The following is a 21,572-nucleotide window of genomic DNA, read 5'->3' as shown; positions in this document are numbered from 1 at the left end:
AGTGAATTTCATTTTGGTTTAGATGTAATTCAAGCAAGTGACATTTAATGTAACATAATTGGCACATTTCAATTCAATTGGGCAGTTAGTATGGGTCCGGGGCACCTGGTTCACACAATCAAGCAAAGGTGATACCCTCCTGAGAAAATGATTTCCCACTGGATGAGTAAGCCAATATTTGTCTCCATTTCAGTTATCCATTTTACTGTGATTTTCTTTTCATCAAAATTCTGGAGTTCTTCAAGAACAGGTTGGAGAGGGATTTTATGATCCTCAGTCCTCCTTTGGTTGAGGTTGTTGAAGATATCTTTTGATATCAGGGTTGCTTGGGGCCCCCTGTTTACAAGAGTATGTAAGTCACAATGTCCCTGTACAAGAATAGGAACTTAACATCAATCTTTAACATCTAGCTTACACAGAAACTGAGTTACTGAACACCTTGGAATGGATGTTTTTAATGCCAGCGATTTCATGGACATGACCTTAAATTGCCTCCATGTAGGCATTTTCTTCCCAGAGGTCAGCCTCATGTGGCTTCGCATGTTTTAAAAATGGTTGATGTATTGCTCATCTCCACCGACTCCTTTCAACTTCCTCCTTTTGAAGGCTAGCCCTTAGTCTTCTGGAAGAGGAGGAACATCTCTTCTTTCCAAACTCTAACTTTAATCATAACTGTGGTGTCAGATCTCATGTCTATGGGTTTTCTGTTGAATCATATCTCTTTCTTCTTTTCTGTTGTTAGTATATATTTTCATACCTTTGACCCACTTTTTTGATTTAGAAATGTCAATACATCTTTGCAAGAGAATAACACTATCCCCCTCTTCTCTGAACTCTCCAACTCTCAACAGTGACTATCATATTTGTTCTGCTCATTGAAAATCACCTTTTTGTTGTAATATTCTGCCAGTTTAAGGGATAAAGAGTTGTTGCTATTGGTTTCTTCTGTTTTTTTTAATCCATGCAGGTGGTTAATGTGTGGGTAATAAAAGAAACTTCCTCTAAAGTATGGCATCCTTTCCTCCATATGCAAATTTTTCTCTTCCCATTGTACATGTTTGAAGGATCATAGTGCCTTCTGTCGTATCCTAGTGGGAGCACCTTTCGGGCCCTCATCATTTGTCTAATATTCTCTATCAGCTGATTGACCTATTTCTCCAGTTGGGGAAACATTTCCCTGCTGTTCACACCTCTGTTCCCCCTAGATGGATAACTATCTCTTCTAGGAAAGGGACTTGGGTAATTCTGAAAAGTACAATTGTAAAGTTTATTTCTGAATCTCCACTCACCCAGATACTGGGATCTGTTGTCCTGGAACATTCCCCTGGGAATGCACTCCTTGATGTTAGTTCTCTCCTTGTAGAGAGGAATGTAGATGTAGCCCACAATAGGCATTGAGCCTAGGAGCTGAGTACTAATATATGTTCCAGTCTGAGTTGGGTCGATATGGTAAAGGCCAGGTTGAGGACTGCTCTGAAGGCCCTGTGCAGCTGGTCGCCTCTCTCTGCCATTTACTTTAGAAGCAGGGTGAGAATTATTTGCCCCATCTCCAAGGGAGGAGTGGCCTCCACTTCAGCACCTCAATGTCAGCTGGTCCAGTCGTCTGTTTGGGGTCCTGTTCTTTTTTCAGTGCTGTTGTCTTCTGTACTTCATAGAACTTTGTAGCGTGAGTGGTAATCCACTATCAATGGTATTGAGTCATCAAAGCCGTGGAATAACTGAGTTACTACATATTTTGGTAGGGTATGGAAAAATGTGGTTTTAAAATCTCGACTATCGGTTTTGACCCACAGTGAAATCTTAGCAAATGCACCCTCAATTCCTGGTAAACGTTTCTAGGACACTTTTCCTTTGCACATAGCATACTGTATGCTGTCTTGTTGGCCTATTTGGGGTTTCTGTAAATTGAAACATATTTTAAAACGGCTGCTTTCTATGTGGCCCATTTTGGCCCTCAAGCCCTGCACAAAAGCTGGAGAATACTGGGGAGAACATCCATTTCCCATTTCCCATATTGTTTTCATAACTCTTTATTCTGAATAAAATCATCATCTGTTCATACCGTTCCAGATGTTCCGACAGAGAATATTTGGAATTTCTGTGATAGTCAGAAAGCTTTTATGTGTTTAATACTATCTGGTATGTATGTTTGTAGATATATGCCCTTCATTTGCCTTGGTCTCTGGTCCAGCCTCTCTGGGTGAAATAAATGAATACATCTAGTGTAGTGACACCAGCGGCACAATGTTCCAGCCAGAGTGTCGTAGCATGGCACGCAAATGTGGGGTGCATCATCCAAAGACACAAAAGTTTTCTAGTGACCTACACTATGCAAGTTATGAATTCTTTTCATTATTCTCCCTATTACTGCTCCATCAGATAATGTGCTGATAGTTTCTTTCTTGCATAGTGTGTCAGGGGTTTCCCATGCTTAACGCAGTCTGCAAGTTAGCATGTTCACTGGCAAGTGTGATGTTACTGCTTGATAAAGCTAATTCAAAGATATCCTAGGAGGATATGTTTTGGCCTGGGAAGGCTAGGAAGTTGATGGGAATGGTAATGGGGATTAACATGGCCACGGGAAGTCAACTGTGGGTAAATAACCAAACAACATCTACAAGCATTGTGCCCCATCTCACATCCCATCTCCCTCGTAGCTCCAGTAGAATAGTTTTGGCTTAAAGGTGGCACTTTTGCATAACATAATCACCAAAACTGAAAATGCCTGATGTTGCAAACCAGGGGAAGGATGCATTAGAACGTATAATTATTGTTAGTGGTGCCTTGCGAAGTCCTTACTCCTTTCAGCTCCAAAGCACAGATCTGCACGGTGCAGTGGAATACCCATGCCGGTAATATACATGAACATAGACTGCATTCAGGTGCAACTTGTGTACGCTGTATTTGCACACTTCATTTGTGTTTGCTCAACAAGGGTTTCCAGTATGGGCATCAAATTCGGACTTCCGCGAGGTGGTCCGAGCCCTCTTGATCTTAGACATTGATGGGGGAGGCTACTTCCTGGGCTTATAGCCGCACACCGGGCCCTCTCAAGGCAATCCACCACAACAGATCCTGCCTCATTACAGGTGCCCTCAAATTCGAATGTATCTCTCGAACTCTGCACTAGCTTCACTGGCTCCCCCCTCACAGGCAGGATCATTCTCAAAAAGGCATGGATCACCTACAAAGCCGTCTCAAACGGAACGCCAACAAACATGGCTGCTAAATTCCACATCTCTGGAGGCTCTTGCACCTCATGTAGCAAAACTATCAAATGTTTGGAGTTTAAAGTAGACCGTAGTGCGGAGACTCGCAAGCATCCTGTGGTAAACTAAGCCTTCTTCATAGAACAGGAACACCAGAAGGTAAGTAGTTTACATGGAGGTTTATTCTCCAGTTCTTAAGTAGAGAAAGCACTGGTACATCCATCTAGCCCAGCACATTCGGTCCAACTGACACCAGTAGAACCCGGCACTCCAAACCTCCACCAACACTGCACATAGAATGTCAGTGACATCACCACACCATCAAAACAACACATAGCCCATAATCGGGCCCCAGCACAGATTATGACACATCTCTTCTCATACACCTCTTCGACCATCTCTGCAACTTAATCCATCAGAGGGTCGAGATGTCCCCCCCCCCAGTACCACAAAATACTAAAAACAAGGCTTTTTTAACAATACCTGAGAGACGAATACAAGTCCATCTCTCCCTGCACCAACAGAACTGTGCTTCTGTATAATTTCAATGTATTTTTTTAATTGCAATGCCTCTAAACATCTGTGTTGTATGCTAAACCTTTTTTAATCCAGTCTCCCTAGAGATTTAAACCGGAAAAATGCCCAGCAAACCAAATTAATCCTGCATAAACAAAACGACCTATTATCAGGCATAACCGCCCTGGCCTGCCCCCAGCCCTGCCCATTCATTCCCTCGAAGGAAACCAATAACGTGGACGTGTTTTGCAACACCTGAGCTGTATTTATATTGACTGCAATGGTCGGTTGTTTGGGCCTGGTGACAGTGGTGAGTGATTGCGATGTACCAGTGTTGAAAAGATACTTTCAAAGTTCCCGCTCACAAAAATGGAGAAGAATCTTCAGCAGCCGATTGGTTGATTCGTGAAAATGCGCGTGCGTGCAGCAGCGTGGAGGAAGGAGGAGGGAGTTCTAGTGTTATGTGAATGCCTCATTGCAAGCCAAAGCACTAGTGTTACAAGCACGCCCTCAAGCGTGCAGTGTTTTGGAGGTATTCACCCTGTTTGTATTTTTCGTGGGATCAGGTTAATCTGTTTTAGAACAACTTGCAAACACTTTGACTTCACCTAAAATGGCTACACTTTGGCACTGTTGACAGCTAGGCTTTGCGAAAACACGGAGTGTACTTTGTTCATTATCCCCACATAACCTGCTGGTCGCAGGATCTTTATCTGAACATTCAACCTGAAATATGTGTTTCCAGGTTGGTTTGGTTCACTTGACGCCCTTTTCAGATGTTTTCAGCCATGACAATTGCTTGCCAGAGTTCTCTGCCCGCATAATCCGTGGCAACCGGATTCCGTGCACATTCCTTCTCAGAAGCAAATGATTTAAATGGATGTTTTGCGGTTGTGTATCCCAAGCAAATTGGTTTTCTGGGAAGCGATAAAGGTGAGCCGTGAGCATTTACAATAGCTTGCACACGCATCCCATGGGAAGTGCAGTCTGCGCTGAGTCCTTTGTCCCCAGTAGTACTTATCACCCATAATATGCACGCGAGTTTCCGCTGATAAAATAAAGTCGGCCACCTGTGTGAATCAATATGTGTGTGCATATGTTTGTGAGAGGTATTTGGGGTATCTGTGGTGGCTGAGTGGCAGCCTATGTCGGAGGGCAAACAAGGACTAGGTAGTGAGCACTGAGAAGTGTAATTTGATATTGATATTTAATTTCTATCGTGCTCGTACACAAGTGTTTCAGAGCGCAACAAGGCAAGGGAGGGGAACAGGGGAGAACAAAACAACGATCTTAATAGGCCCAGTGACATTGAGAACGCGCAAGTGAATGTGAGATGGGGAGGGGAAAAGTGCGTGGAAGGAGGGAGAAGTGGAAAGTGCGAAACACAGGAGAAACAGATTAATAATAAATAAATAAATACTAAAGTCAACAAACAGTGGTAGTGCAGCCAGCAATTGGCAAGTGCTAGGTTTAAGGCAGCAGACAGGGTAGGTCTGATAAGTGCAGAAAGAAAAAAGGGGTGGCTGTATGGGTACAGATACAGACCCCAGTGCAAGGGGTGTCCCGGAGGCAGTGCGGGAGGGTGGCAGGGTGAGCAGGGACCTGGGCCAGGAGGACAGATGGTGACCAGGTGCACTGTGCCAAGAGAGAACAGATCAGCAGGGGAGAGGGGGAGAGAAGGCAGAAGAAAAGAGGAAGGTCTTCAGGTGCTTCCAGAACCGGAGATGGTTCTCCTCAAGTTTTAGAGTGGCAGGGAGGCTGTTGCAGAGGGAGGCCCCAGCCGAAGACAAAGATCTACTCCCTGCTTGTTTCTGTGAAAAACAACTGACCCTGAGGGAGTTAGAGGTAGAGGAGCGAAGAGCTCGAGAAGGGAGGTATTTGCGGAGGGATAGCTGAATGTATATTGGACCCAGGCCCCAGAAAGCCCTGCGGACAATGCAGACGGTTTTGAATTTAATCCTTGCATCCACTGGGAGCCAATGGAGAGATTTCAGAGCTGGAGAGATATGATCCCAGGGCTCGAGGCCAAGGACAAGTCTTTCAGTCCTGTTCTGGATTAGTTGCAGAGGGCACAGAGTAGAGGCAGGTACATTTAGAAAGAGGCTGTTACTGTAGTCTAACCTAGAGAGAACCATAGCTTAGGAGACATGAGCTTCTAGGGGAAGGAGAGGAAAGGCATAGTACCTTTGAGGAGGTGCAGTAGGAAGATTGACTTTTTAGAGACATCAGAGAAGTGGGCGGAAAAGGAAAGTGTGGAATCAAAGATGACCCCAAGGTTCTTAGCCTCAAAGGTGCGGGTAGGCGGCGGGCCAAGGGAGGCCGGCCATATACCTTCATTATATTAGCAGCCCGATGCTGCCTTGCCAATATTCCAGCCTTCTCTGGCAAGTGGTCTCACGCTTATCGGTCTAACTTCTCTGCCTCACAAGACCGAGCGAATTATGATTTAGCTCAACTAGCCTCAGTATTCAAAAAGGGTTTACCCCAAGAAATTGAAAAAAAAAAAGACTGAATACACAATTAGTGTGAATTTGGCCTGGTACAATAGATCGAATCCCATAATACTGAATAAGGGGAGCAGGGGTTGCAGGCGTGTCCCCCGCTCGCCTAGTTTGGTATTATGGGCTGCAGGGGTGGCCCACGCATACAATAGATGCCCAGCAGGGGGCAAACAACTGAAATACAGAAAGCTCAAATTGCAAAATGCAAACAATTGGGTTTCGCAAATTTTCTAATTCAAGCGTTTTGTATTTGTTTTTTTAACATAGACCTATTTAATAACTCACGAGCCAATTAATGTCCCAGTTGTGGCAAGCTGCTGCTCGCGATTTAGTGTGGGTAGGGCAGGGGGTGTGGTGGGGTGGGGTATCAACGCCCACGATATCATAACTCACCGAGCAGGAAATAGCCTTTTTAAGGATTTTGCAGGCTCTGGGCACACCCGCAGCCCCCCTCAAACTAAAGAAATAAAGGGGTCCAAAATCATTGGTCAGTCCCCTTGCCGTCGTCATCCAAATTGAAATCAGAATAATAAACAAGTGGCATTTCAAGTGCAATGTCACTACCAAGTTGCCAGTGTTCTAGCATGTGTACAGGACACTTTCTAATAAAAGCCATATACTAGCAGCAGCATAAATGAAGCATGCAGATTAGTAGCTGTATAAAAAAGGAACCCGAACCCCAGTATAGACACAGAAAATACGATTGGCAGCGTCACGGAATATAAAAATGCTCAAGCATGGAGACATGGACGGGTCAGAAGCAACGATACATGTAAACGTGTCATAGCATACATGGCAGGTACAGATTAGAAGCTACCAGGAAGGTGTGCATATCAGAGCTTGGATTGAGTTCAGGAGGGCACCATGGTTATCACGTGGTATAGGTGTTGGTGAGAAAAGAAAGACATGGCTTTGTCGTGTGAGATATATCAATAGTCACTATTATATGTATGAAGCAACACTATATCCATTTAAACCTTGACTGTGGCTTTTTGAAGCGTATCCTGAGAAATAAATCACACTTGGGGACTTCTAATTTTGAAATAGGGCAACTGTGACAGGTTCATTGAGTGACCCAGGATCAGACACTTTCATTATGTGTTGAAGCTGGGATTTGATCCTATTGTGCAATTTCTGCACTTGTCCAAGCCGTTTGTTTTCCAGTTTCTGTCATTTTTTTTTTTTAATGTTTTGGAATTCATGAACTAAAATGATACCCCTTGTAGACCTTGCTCGGAAAGTATGCAAATCAATAAATACACAACATTAAACATGTGTTTACTTCATAGAGCTATATTATCCTAAAGGTGAATGATTGTGCCCAATGTTCTCACTCATGAAGAGAAGTATATAAGTACCAGACTACTAACTTGTGCAAGCCTGAAATAGTCTCATCTAGGATTGTCATTTCATTTTATTGTAAAACTTTCAATACATCCGACATACATACCTCTGGATTTGTATTAATGATGTACAGAAGAACATGTGCAATTGTGACAAATGAGCATACCTGAAAATGTACAGTCCTCTGAAATTGGGTTGGTTCTTTTCTGCCTTTCAATCAAATAGCCCACATAAAAGGAAAGAGCAGGCAATCGCCTAAACAATTTTACCAGAATATGAGAAGGGAAACATTTTCATTGAAGACAGCCTGGTACTATACAGTGAGATAAGAATATTTGTCCAGGATCATTGTATTGTTTGTTGCTGAAGCTATAATATGTGCAGCAGTACGTTGGTTCCACAATCTTGAATTTGGCTGTTTAATCACACCTCCCGAACAGCACTTTTTGCTCTTCATTGCGGGTTTTCACTCAATTCTTTCAACCTTCTTCAGGGAGACTCCTAACTCTAGAACTGCACCACAGTGATACGGTGTTCAATGTTCTAGCTATTGCGGTCCTGTCAAGGCACATTGTTTTGTAACACAATAGGTCAATGGGTGTTAATATCGCCAAAGTATCTGTACCTGCAAGTTTATCAACCTTGGACATAGGAAAGTGTGAGTAGGTCTTGCCAGAATTTGGGACTGTGATCTGGCATCTTTACAAGGATCTTTTTAACAAGTGCTTAACACACTAATCTATCTTCTGAATCATAGGGGCACTGACATTTATCAATATGAATTTCCCTCCCCTTTGGCTTTGCTTGTGATCAGCGTGTTGCCACAAAAACATAAACGTGCTAGTAAACGCATGGGTTATATGTACTACCATGAACACAGGAAGCATTGCACGGTTAATGGAATGCCCTAGTCAACAACAGCCAGCGCACTATAGCATATCCTGACATGTGGTCATTATGATAAAAGGAAAATGGGCATAGATTGATTTACTTCAGGCAGCCATGTTCCCTCTCATGGGGGAGGGGATGGGCGGGGCACATGCCCTTTTGCCCTCGCATAAAGAGGCCTCTGCACCAGCAGGCAGTCTGAGAGCGCTCAACTCATTCAGTGTCTCAAGAGAGATTATCTACTTTTAAGACTATTCCAAATCCCATGGAGCCGTACTGGTCCCTCAAATGTTTATTTGTTTATTTTTGTAGTTGTGTCTATGCTTTAAAACAAACCTTACACCTTACAAATGTGTATGCATTTTTGACGGTGAAGAGCGTGAGATGTTTGGCTCTCGCTTGCCAAGATTGAAAGTACTGGTCATGACTCATGAGAGTGCACCCTCAGAAGGTTGTGCAGCGGCGACCATCCTGAGAGAACTGTGATGAAAGCCTTATGAGTTGTGTAAGTGACTTATTGGAGTTAGTGAAAACATTTGTAAGCTGGGCACAAGCCCTAAAAAGTGTTTGGGGGTCATTAGCCTACTCAAAATTGCTGTCACAGGAAATTAACATATTTTAAAGTGAACCGTGAAAAGGTCATTCAATTGTAATTTCTTAATTGGAGGAAGTGTGCAGGGCAAATACCCTTTTGCCTTTCAGAATAAAAAAAATGTACACCCGAAAAGTAAATGGATAGGAGGTGGCTGACAAAATATGAAAGGCATGAGGCTCTCAGGCCCACGGGCGTGTGGCGCTTTATGCAAATTTAAATAAATAAATATGCACCTTTTAAGCCAATAACCCAATAGGAGCAATTTCAAAGTCATTTTTGCTAGGTTTTCATGTGGTCTGGGGAGTAAATATGAGGCTCATTAATCTGGCAACTTGGGTTCCAGTACTGGCTACAGCACTAGCGATGGAGGCGAGCCAGCTATGCACAAATACAACTCAAGCTCTAATACATTTTTTGTTTGTATCTACTTAAAAAATCCAAGGGGGGACAGCATCAGCCTCTGATCACTATGGGCAGATGCCGTCCCCTCACCTTTACCCTCACCTTTGTGTCCTGTTCATAAGGCGCAGACATTCTATGGAGCTGTTTTGAGGTGTTCAACTAAATTCTGCTGAAGCAAGATCGAAGTGAGTGGTGGGCAGGCAACAACCAAACAAATGAAAGAGGAAGGCTTTCAAACCTTTCTTAGAAGAGTTTACACTGGTATCCAGGCACAGATGCCATGAAAGGAGTTTCCATAACCAGTGACTTTGGACACACAAATCTCTCAAGCCAAGCCTAGTTTTCTGAAATGGGGGGATTCTGATGGGACCTTGGTCAAGGGAGCACAATATATGCACAAGGAGACCATGATGGATTTTACATTTTAGGTAGTTGGGAACAATTCCAATAAACCTATTGCACACCAGGTATCCAAGCTTAACGTCAGGGTGAACTGTAATGGGTAACTGGTCTAAATACCTCCTCCTTTTGCGACAGTGGATGCACACAACCAGCCTGTCCCTTGCATTTCTGTGAGACTACAGTCACTGCAGCAGTATACAAGAATACCACAATAAAGGGTATTACAAAACTCTGGGCACGGGCTCCTACAACCATACACCGCTTGACGTGGTGTAATTGAAAAAAGACCGGCCTGACCGTATCCTGAACCTTGGAGACCATACCCCGATCTGTTTCTAATATCACCCCCAGAGGATTGGCCTGTTCTCTCATCCGGATGGATTCCAGGCAAATCACGAAGGGAAAATCTGAGGTCAGATGGTGAAAGGCAAAACGACCTCCCAAGATATTAAGCTGCATCAACTTGCTCTCCATCCATTCCTCCACAACAGCTAAACTACTAGACGGCTGGCGGAATTAGTCTGGCTTCCCATCCACAATGCTGTACATTTGAGTACCATTTATGCATGAATAGAAGGCCAGACCAAAAGATGAAATTGAAGGAGTGGGGAGCATATCAAATGGTGAATAATGGGGAGACATAGAGGAGCCCTGTTGTACGCCACAATTTTGTCTCTAGAGCATACAAGTAAGGTATAAAACAAAGACATATGAGGTTTACCCCTTGCCTTTACACTCTGGGGGATTTGAAATCCATTTGGAGGGGGAGTGGGGTCACGTGGTGGTGGATTCTTTCCACTATGCATCAAATCTCAACTGATGTTTTCATACTGGCCTAAAACCAATGGATTATTATGGAGTCTGTCTGTTTTTTGCACCTGCAAAAAGATCTAGGATGTCACAGGAATCCATTATGAATGATGCCGGCCATGCATAAATGGAAGGCAACAATTACACTTTTTGCAATCCAGAGTCTGAAACCAAGGTGTAAGCGCAGTTTTGCCCTTTTTCACGCTACATTTTGCAAATTGCAAGGGGAGGAATGAACGGCACCGAGTGCTGTCGGAAGGCCCATCATTCACTCTTGGCACCTTAGTAAAATGACCCTCTTATTGTTTCTCCGGGGAGATGTAAACACCCTGAGATGGACTGCAAAATCCCTGTTCTCCAGACAATGACAACCAGAGCGGTACTCCAGAGCAAATTCTGACAACCAGGAAATCAATGTGGAAACATGGATGGTGTCAAAGGCTACCGTTAGGTCCATGTTAACTGAAACTAGTTGGAAACCGAAGTACACTTGACGTTACAGTGAAATGGATAGTCCTCATTCCCGGAAAATATTACCTTGAACCAACATCTTTCAGAAGTAGTGAAAATTACCCAACATCTTTGTGAGACGCATTAAAAAACATTGGGATCAGGTTTTCTCTGCTGCAAAGTTATTGTTTCAGCACAACTCTCACTTTCCTATTCCCACTACCCCCTACCCCCCCCCCCCCCCACCTACCCCCCCTCTGTACACCGGCCAGAGGGCTCGGGACCACAGCAGTGGTGACAGTGCGCGGTACAAATACCTTTTACATTTAACATAACTTTAGACAGTCGCGTGAGTAGTTTTATTGTGCATGTTCATATTATGTCCACATGGTGGTGCAGTTGCCTTAGCTACGCGTGCTCGTAATTATACTGCCCGATGTGTAATGCCCAAAACTTGGCTTTCAGATGGGTCATATCCCAGCTGTTGAACAGGACCTACCAAGGACATCCTGTGCCCATTTAAGCAGTGGCATGAGCAGCGACAAGGGATCATCAGTGCTATTCACTGCAAAATGCTTCTCCTATCATTACTCTGGCTCGTTTAACGTATTGATTCTTTCTTCCATCACCTCCAAGCAGGACTATGAACACCGCAGATGGTGTGTGTTCTCGAGCTCCCGAGGGCACCCTCCCGTTTGGTTATTACCACCAGTGTCTACACTGTGCCGAAGGCTATGCAGTCTGATATCCCCATTTGCTCACACTTTTAAATGCTCTAATAATTGCTATTACTATTACCCAATGAAACGGTACCCAATATTCTAACCTCGGAGGAAGGAAGGGCCAAGTCAGCCCTGCTGGGATCTGATCCGGTGTAGGTGTAACTGCAGGACTCCCACAGATATCAGAGGCGAGTGCTTAGTTTCGTGATATTATCTCACCTACTTTAGCGAATGTATGGCGCTTTGAAGTACTGTTTGCAGCAGCAGTTTGTACACGTCATACAACTCTTCTAGCATGGCCGCATCCTTGGAATCCTGCCCTTTTTTAATCCCTTTTTCTTTCAAGTTAACTTGTTGGAATCTATGGTTGCATGTTAGGAGCAGGTCTGAGCAGAGATTATGCTCTGTTCTGCAGCCTTTGGCTTGCGGCTCTCTATATCTTTATGTTGAATCAGCTGCTTGCTCCAGCATTGCAGCAACTACTGTAAAAGCATAGGCAGTGCTGGGGGTAGTGCAGGCATCCATCAGCTGGCATCACTTTTTCTGCCTCCTGTGGATTGCTCCTGCCAAAGCTAATACCATAGAACATGACAATCGGTAGCAATGCACCATGAAGTAGCCCGAACCACCTCCCAACCACAGTAACACTCCTACCTGAGTGTGCAGAAAGAGTCAGAAAGGATGAAGGAATGCTGCAAATGTTTAAGGGTCAGAAACTAAGGGAGAGGAGTTCCAGGTGCAGGAAATCCACTGGGTCCAAAAGTTCGATGATAGAAATGACCATAGGAAGCAAAGAAGTACAGAATACCAAAAGTCAACAAGGAAAACGACATGCACAGTCCAGGAGGAAAAAACAAAATTGAGTTAGTGTCACTGAGGGGAAAATGCAGATGCAGTCCAGGGGACGAGCTGAGGTCAGAAAATAGCCGGGAAGCAGGACGAAATGAAGTCTGGAATCTGCGCTAGGTCTGGTCAACAGTTGAGAAGCAGCGCAGCAATGTCGAATGAGCGTGTTTACTTCATCGTCACCAGTGTGGCAGTGCATGCATGGTCTAGATTCAGTATAAGGGCACCTGGCAAAACCCTGAAAAGCCCAGGTGGGCGTACTTGAGTGAACAAAAACGAAATTTCAGGGTGAGAGGTCACACCAATCCTACATATAAACACATATCACAGTTATAAGTAATGAATTTCTGAACTGAATGTTTTAATAATATTTATCAAAGAATGGTGGGGATAGAGCACCCAAGGGTGTTTAAAATGCAAGTATGTATAATCCAGTAGACAAAAGAGCTGGATTTACAGCTCTTTTCTAGGCCGAAACACCGTTTTGTCGACGATCATACCAGCTGAACAATTGTTTTTTTTTCTTCAAAATGTCCATGAAATTATATTTATGTTCATTCTATAACTGCACAATTGGAACAATTGACTAAATTTTGGCAGTGCTTCTGTTTATGTTGGTTGCATTTAAATCCAGCTCTTTTGTCTACTGGACGTTTTTGTTCACTCCAGTGCATGCATGGTGACATTGTATACCAAGTGGCCATGAGGGCTGATGAGGAGTGTAGTTTGGGTGGTGCTCCCACCAGGGGAGTCTCAAGCAGCCGATGCGGGTCCGTGCCATTCAAAGAACCGCGGCAAGTGCAGCAACGTGGGGCGGCAATTAAAGTGGAACACCAGGAAGCAAACTCCCAGCTGACCAAATACATAGTGGCTAATAATGTGGTGGGATCCAGAAACAGTCACAAGAGGGCACCAGTGAGCAATATCACTATCACAGTAGCTAAAGTGGGACACAAGGGAGCAAACTCCTAGTGGGCAGTCATTTTGGGAAACGAGGGTTCAAAATCACAGGCTGGTATAGGCTCACATATTTTTATTTTATTTTATCAACATTCCTAGCCAAGTATGGACCATATTTTAAAATACTGATGAAATACACGCATCCCATATGTGTCGCTTCCACTTTCCTTTTGACAAGCAAGGATTGGACATTTTTCACAGGGGTAATTGTCCTGCCACAAGTATCTTGGCAAGTATGTCACCCGAAGTCTTGTTGATACCTTGGATTAGCTCAGCCTTATTCATGGGTTTATGCACCCACTTCAAATATCCCTTTAGCCCCAACACCATTTCAATCAGGTTTAGGTCTAGAGACTCAAGCTAAGGCGAGACCCATGAAGGTCCTGGCTCTCCAGGTATCCCGCTGCCAAGGAATGTTTAGAATCATCCCGAGGGTAAAATGTGTGCACTTGCAACACCAGCACCCGCAGCATTGTGCTTTTTGAAGAAGGCGGTATCTGTTAAACCCTCAAAGATGATACTGGAGCATCGACCATTCTTGGTCATGCCCCTCATCCCCCCAGATATCGCTGTTTACTTGTAATCCCTCTGTAGTTTACCGGAAGGTGTGCTGTCTTCTAAAATGCCATTCTGTTGAACCATTTACACACGATGGATGCTTTCTCCATGAACAGCTTCTCTTCGATGCCCGTCTCGGTTTGTGTGCAAAACCCACTGCTCTTCATTTATTTATATCATAGTTCATAGGTGACAGCCTAGAATGTACCAACAGTACACCATCAATGTTCTGCACATAAGCAGTACACATCAAGGTAGGCAAGAGTGCTTTATTACCCCTGCCCCAGAAATTCCACCCCACCCTCTCCGTTCACCGGGAGCCTACTACTTCCCCAAAAACTCAACTGCTGCACTGTCCATAAACAACGCATATCACCACTAAGTGTAAGGTGGGTTGCTTTTTTTACCCCCTCAGGTCACAATGTGGTGATCCCATTAAAGTGAGGTAGGAACCCACATTCAAATGAGGGTGAGTTTTGACATAGCACCTGCATTATAGAAACACTTGACTTAAACCCAACGCACCCCACCAACCGTTCAACCCAGGGCAACAGTAAATTCTAACTCGCATCACAGCTTTCCAAAGACAGTAGAGGACTCCATTACAGACTTGAATCCCATGACAAGAGAAGCACCGAGATTTGACCTGGCTCCCAACGTGCTTGTCATCTTCCTTAATCGGGGAGTCAACTATCTCTCACACACAAAGTAAACTAAAACAGTAATGTACGGCAATGCTTGTTTTCAGAACACTACAAACACTACAGAAAATAGTGATCAAGCAGCACCATGCATGCCAGTGCTTTAGAACAGCCAGGAGGGGGATTTGGAAAAGGAACCTGAGAGAAATGAATATGCCCATTGTCTTTCATTGGGATGCGTGATATTTTAGGAAGGAGAAAGTAAAAATCTAATATTGCAAAGTGTTTGTTTAAAAATACATGTCTCATCTCCTTACATTGGCTGGCAGCAAAGGTACCTCTATTTACTAGTTTATAAAATAAAATACCGCCACTACCCCCCACCACCGACACTGTACGGTAACATACCCGACAGGACTTATTCATCCGCGTGGTTATTTCTCCTTGTCTGTGGGTGCGTTTTACCACTGGCACAGTTGCCAGAAGACCATTTCTGACAGGGTTTTTAACAGTTGTGAGTTGAAGTTCTGTAATGTATTTCCCAGTTCCAAAAATCTCCGTCAGCTTGACGCTCCTCTCTGGGTCGATGATTGCAGCGCTTGTGCAGTGCAAGAAAAGTTTGTACAGCAGGTGAAGTTTCTCACAAATTGCAATGAAAAGCAAATCACTTTATGGTCATCCTCAAAACAAGGTCCAGTAAATATGGAAGAATGACAAGGAAAGTGTTAGAAAAGTCCAGAGATAATTGTTTGGAAGAGTATCGTCTTGAGTACATCTTCAATGCTCTGTGTTTGAATCTGGGTCGATTTACCTGTTGCATTGCGATGGGATTGAAAGTGCCCATTTTAAAACATGTTGATGCCTGGCAAGAGACCGGAGGTGGTATTGGGCACTCCAGAGGAGGTTCACATCTCCATATTTGTGAGGTGTACTCTTAGCACAGCAACCAAACAGTCTAGCAAAATAAATTAAAAAGGCATCCCCAAACGTAGCCCACAGTCGGGGTGTTGCTAGGTTTGATCTTAATATCGGCACTCGGGGTTAGCTAGCATTTTGGTTGTAGCCCCTGAGCTTCTCTGGGGCGGCAACCAAAACACCCAGGGCTATAGCCCCCTCAGCGATGCCTCTGGCCCACAGTTCAATAAAGTATTGTGCTGTAGTTCTATAGTAATTGAGAATGGTTCTATGTCACATCATCGACAGTTATTTTTATGATGGTGTTTTTACGAAAGCATTTTGCCGAAAAAAGTCATAGAAATGTTCCTTCTTTTCTTTTGGGGTTTTCTCTCCCAAAGCCCCACCTATTAGTAACTGTTCTTGAATCCCTCAACCCCTTATCTGCCCTTTCTCGATGAGTTTTTTCGGCAAAGTGTTTTCGTAAAAACACCGGTCGAAAAAACGACTGTTGATGAAACGACGTTGTACCTTGAAAAGGGTTACTATTTATAGAGTTGTAACAAAAAAAATAATTGTTTGTCAAGGGTTTTGATTCTTGACCAGAATACCTATCTATTCCTGTCAAGTGTTACACAGCCTGTGGAAGTTACACTCGGCCACTAAACCGGGGGTGCACAAGTTTACAACCCAATATCGGTTGTCTGTTTTTGAACTACTTGTGAATGCATAAACATAAGCTACAAAATGACATTTAAAAAAGGCAATTCAAAAGGGAATTGCAGGAGATAAGATAAAAATGCAGCTCTGATGGCTGTTCCTTTGTGGAAGCGAGCGTCCAAAACACTTCACAACCGATGCTATAACAAGGAAACGCACAGAAGTGTACATGAGCTTTAACACAGCCAGGCATGCTGTCATATGTTATTGCAAGCTTGGCTCGACCAAAACCTTCCAACAAGGCAGTCGTTTTTGTTTCGCGCCACCCCATATTGAGAATGGAGAGGTGGCACTAGTTTCTCTTTAGGCTTATCGCTGATGGGAGAAAAAATACTTTCACCAGCTCGCGGAGGCAATGGGTCTCACTTCAGAGCAACATGTTCATTGCGTGTTGCTCAATATTTCAAAGTCAATTAAACGTATTGTATGATTACTGTACCATCATCGTACACCAATGTATTGGTTTCCGTCGTATGTTGACATCCAAACATCTTTTCTTGTTTATTCATGCAGGGAATAACATTTGATGAGTTCAGATCCTTTTTCCAGTTCCTGAACAACCTGGAAGATTTTGCCATTGCTATGCAGATGTACAACTTTGCAAGCCGCTCCATTGGACAGGGTGAGTGCCAGACTGCATACTGCAAAGTATCCTCTCAGTGAGCTGGAATTCAAGCATATCCATAAGGCTGTGTCTGATTTGCTTGATTCCCGAAATATTGAAAGATGCAAACACAAACTACAACAATGAATGAGAATATGTTTTAGGGACAAAAGCTCCTGTGGCATAAACCAAGAGGAGGTGCCAATATTACTCCATAACCAGAGACAGCGGGGATGGGTTGTGGCTAGCTAGACGAGTTCCTTAAGCCTCTTCCATTATGTTATATAGTTGATTTCTTTTGTCAGGGCTACTGGAAGTTCTCAGCAATCCATGCATTCATTGAGAAATCATCGGACCACCAAAGGGAGTGCGAGGAACGTAGAACTGAATTTTCTCCTGTAAGATTGCAGCAGCAGACCCTGCCATCTTTGAATGTGAAGTAGCCTAATATAAAATAGATTCAGACCTCTATAGGCAGCCCATGTGGTTTTACCCTGAGCCTAAAAGGGGTGATGTGGTTTCAGGGGTTCAGTATCAGCCTGACCGCTGCACACAGTTAACACAAGCTCTTGAATCTGTGGGAGTTGGGGTGTCCATCATAGAGGATGGAGCTATTGAGCTTGGAGGTTGTAAGGCTTCCTTCATCTTTCCTTGTTCAGCTATGAGGGATCCAAAGGCCAGTAGGTTTCAAAAGTACCATCTGGAAATAAGCTTCCTTTACCATGATCGCAACTTTGTCTTTGAGGGACAATCCTGTTTCCCAAACAATCACGATATATTATGTTAATCTTATTGTCGATGAACACAAAAGGAGAGAACCACTGTTAGTGTTTGCATATATTGTTATAGTGAACGTATTTGCAAACATTTGGATAACATCCGATTGGTTGGTTTTGCTTTAATGTGAGAATGATTATGCTCGATATAATGGCACATTCTAAGTCGAATAACAGGTCTACTGATGGCAGACATTCCGTGTGGCATTTAAGGATGAATGAAACATTATGGTTTTGGTTAAGCACTTTATTGGGAAAACTATATTTCCAATGTGATGTAATACTTGTATATCAGGTTTAACCCCATATTACTATGGACTATCTGAAAGCCCTGTTATGTGTTCAGGCATCGTGTTTGACATGGGATCATTATTCCTGTACTGTCTCTCCGCCATCAACTATTGCATGACGTCTCACTCGCTCATGCTCAATTCCACAAAGAAAGACATTCTCTACTTCCCAGCCAAACCATCTATCTCTTCCTCTGCTCTTCTTCTCTTCTCTCCTGACTACCTTCTTACTCTGCTTCTGCTCGCAACCTTTGTGTCATCTTCGACCCATCACACAAAGTCTCGCTCTACATCTCCAAATCTGCCACTGCAGCCAGACTCAACTCCTCAATATCAGTAAAATCAGTCAACGTCTTCTTTCAACATTGCTAAACAGATAATCTCCTCCTTAGTCCTTTCTAGATCGGACTATTGTGCCAGTCTGCTCTGTGGCCTTCCCAACTATGCTTTTTCATGCCTAGACAAAGTCCTTTGCACACTTTTCAACCTTTGTTGCTATACCTCTATCTCATCTGCCTGTTGCCAGATTGGCGGATTATATATGAAACAAAGGTCTAAGTATAAACTTCTTCTCATAATTTTAAAATCTATCCATGGACTCGACCCACCCGACTGATCTGCTCGTCTCACTTTGTACTCTCCTCCTCGCTCGTCAACATCCTCGGCTCACCTCCTTAATACAAGTTTGTCCTGCTGCCCACGATATTAGTGCTCATCCAGCTCCCCCACACCGTCTCAGGCATTCCAGGCACTCAGCACTTGGACACAAATAATACACAAAGCCAGAAGTGGGGTGTAAAAGCGCTCACACATACCAGGCTCTGGAGGGCTGCATTCAACTCTGCCCCTCCAAGGCCTGGCTCGTACCTATGTACAATGCAAAAGCTACACATTATTCTCCTCCCATTAACCGTACGTATGAAAACATGTCCTGAACAGAGAGAGAAAAAGCGCATTTCATAACATCAGATTGTCTTTGCATGGCAGGCTCTTAGCAACCTTGGGACTTGAGCCAGCAGCATCCGAACTGTGTACTTCTCAAAGGGGGAGGGCTACTGATGCCCATCTCTCTGAGGCCTGCGGCATTCCACAGAAGATCTGCTGTTCTCTGCGACATCTGCTTTCATGGCTGTTAGTTGTCGGGCCAATCTGAATGCCAAATCAGTAGGCCGGTCTTCCTGCTTCAGATGTGATATATCTCAAACCAAAAGAAAGTGCAGAATCAGAAATGTACCAGGTAACACTGCTTGCCACCCATCGAGCCCCCTGTACACCCGCTACCTACTCTCTCTCCTCACTCCACTACTCTGGAATGCTCTTCTTCTCCCTCTCAGTACTATTCCATCTCTACCGCTATTTAAATCCAAATTCAACCCCTCCTTCTTTCTGATAACCTATTTCCTAGTACTCTACAATACTGCATTACCCTGTTTTGCTGTCTCCCTACCCTCCACGGACAACTCTACAACAATTATTTGTCAGCCCTACAGCAATTTTCTGTCACAATTTAGCACTTCCTCCCCCATCCCGTTCTTGTGTCATTCTATCCTGTCCTCATCCCTGGTTTATATTTCCACCTTCCCTGCAATATCTGGTCTTCAAGTCACCATCTCTCAGCCCATTGTAAAGGACCCATATCCTCTCTGCTCTGTTATCAATGGTAAATTTTATAAGCAATGTTGTGCTAAAAATGTATTGCTTTCCCTGGGATTTGTATAAATAAACAAATAAAATACCGTTGCAATCAAATGCTAAGTCAAATTTTAGAGTGAGGCCCTGTTCAGCGAATTATGTTAATATATATTTATTTAACCTTTTCCCACACATCTATTAGTCCTTATCATTAGAAATGTGAAGTTGTTTGATTAAAATAATCTGCTAAAGCCAGTTTTCCATCATTGAATTGTAAATGCTTGTAAAATGTTAAACGTTTGTGTTGGCAGTCTGTCATGTGAGATGTGAGTAGCATTTGTATAATCTGTAATTGTGCACAGAAGCAGAATCAGTGAAACTTGATGCCTGATCTTGCACACTTCATTATTAGTGGATTACCACTACCATGCTTCATCATTAATGTGTAGACAGACCGTACATATTCATTTAATTCTTCAACAATTACACACACATTCACTGGTATAGAGGTGGTCAGATAAAAAAACATTTTGACTACTAGAATCCTTTTCCATTCACAAACCTCAATATTTCTCTCTCTGGCATGTAGTTATAAGAGTATTTATTGTGCTTTTGATGCATAGCACTGGACACAGGTGGTGAACCCAAAACATGTTGTACGTAAAACCATACTTAAAAGTAAACTAACGTTAAAGTTGCAAGGGTGCCTAAAAATCTTTCTGTCATTTGGCATTTCAATGAAAATAAATAAACTTTTTCGATGCCTGCCCATCTCTGTCCTTGCTGCCTAGAGTAAGTAGAAAAAACGTTGCAATGGACTAAGGCCCTGATTCTGAGGTGCATGTAAACATAGGAAACTGTTCTTCCATTGAGGAAGAATACTTTCCTTAAAAGCACCCTATTCTATTAATGTGATAATGTGGCAGCTTTGGCATCAAAGCCACGACTTTGCATGTGCCGGATTTACTGCTACACAACAGCCTTAGCAATCATGAAGATTGCAGGGCAGTCACTGTGAGGGGATTCTCCTTTCAAAAGCCCTGGTTTTGAACGTGCATAAAGGGATACACTACGACACCTCTAAGCTGCCGTTATCCTCTACTGCACCCTTTCCCCCTGTATAAAAATAGCATTTCCCAGACTGCAGCACCACTTTTCTAAATTGCTGAAAGCTTAAGGACTCTTTCGCAAATTAGAAAAAGTGGGAATCTTTAAAAAAAATGCTTGTACTGCCACTGATGCACATGTTTCTTCCACAACTAGTGATTTTAGGAGCTTTTTCGGTAAAGAAAGCACAACATCTCCCCTCCAATACTTCCGCTCACCTCAGAATGGTGGTACTGGAAACTGGGAGGGGAGAGTGTCAGGTTTCCACAGAATGTCAGGTTTCCAGAGTACTTTTAGCACAAGCTCAGAATCAGGCCCTCAGAGGAGGAAGAAACCAATTTCACTTTCATTCCCCCACCTCGAAACCATGTATGACATATGTCTGTTCCTAAAGTCCACTTAATTAGGACAAATGTGTATATATGTATTCATTTAAAAACTTTGTTAAAGGGATGTTAACGTTAAGTTGCACTAATAAAAATCTATGAAAATCAATGAATAAACTTTGTTAAATGGACTTTTTGTTTACAAGTAAAACCGGAAAACCTCAGAAATTTGCTGTGTTATGGTAAGATAAGCACCACCGTGAACTGCTAAGACTAACACCCAGGACATCAAAGATGACATCAAGAATGTCAGATGACATCACTGATGACATCACATATTTGGGCCCCTTGTTTTTGTTCACTGACATATCGAGGCCAG

The 21,572-nt window shown here is 43.4% G+C and overlaps 1 protein-coding gene across 5 annotated transcripts in view; it reads left to right on the top strand.

The window, feature by feature from the left end:
• MICU3 (mitochondrial calcium uptake family member 3) overlaps positions 1 to 21,572 on the top strand; it is a 526,504-nt gene that overhangs the window by 460,415 nt on the left and 44,517 nt on the right. For all 5 annotated transcript variants that reach the window (XM_069631589.1, XM_069631591.1, XM_069631592.1 and 2 more), the window contains one exon: positions 16,972 to 17,080. In XM_069631589.1, coding sequence (XP_069487690.1) covers positions 16,972 to 17,080 — 109 coding nt within the window. The remainder of the gene's footprint in view (positions 1 to 16,971; positions 17,081 to 21,572) is intronic.

Source organism: Ambystoma mexicanum, chromosome 6q (genome assembly GCF_040938575.1).
Source record: "Ambystoma mexicanum isolate Mex_15411 chromosome 6q, UKY_AmexF1_1, whole genome shotgun sequence".
Taxonomy (NCBI): domain Eukaryota; kingdom Metazoa; phylum Chordata; class Amphibia; order Caudata; family Ambystomatidae; genus Ambystoma; species Ambystoma mexicanum.
This window is presented reverse-complemented; position numbering and strand designations above follow the sequence as displayed.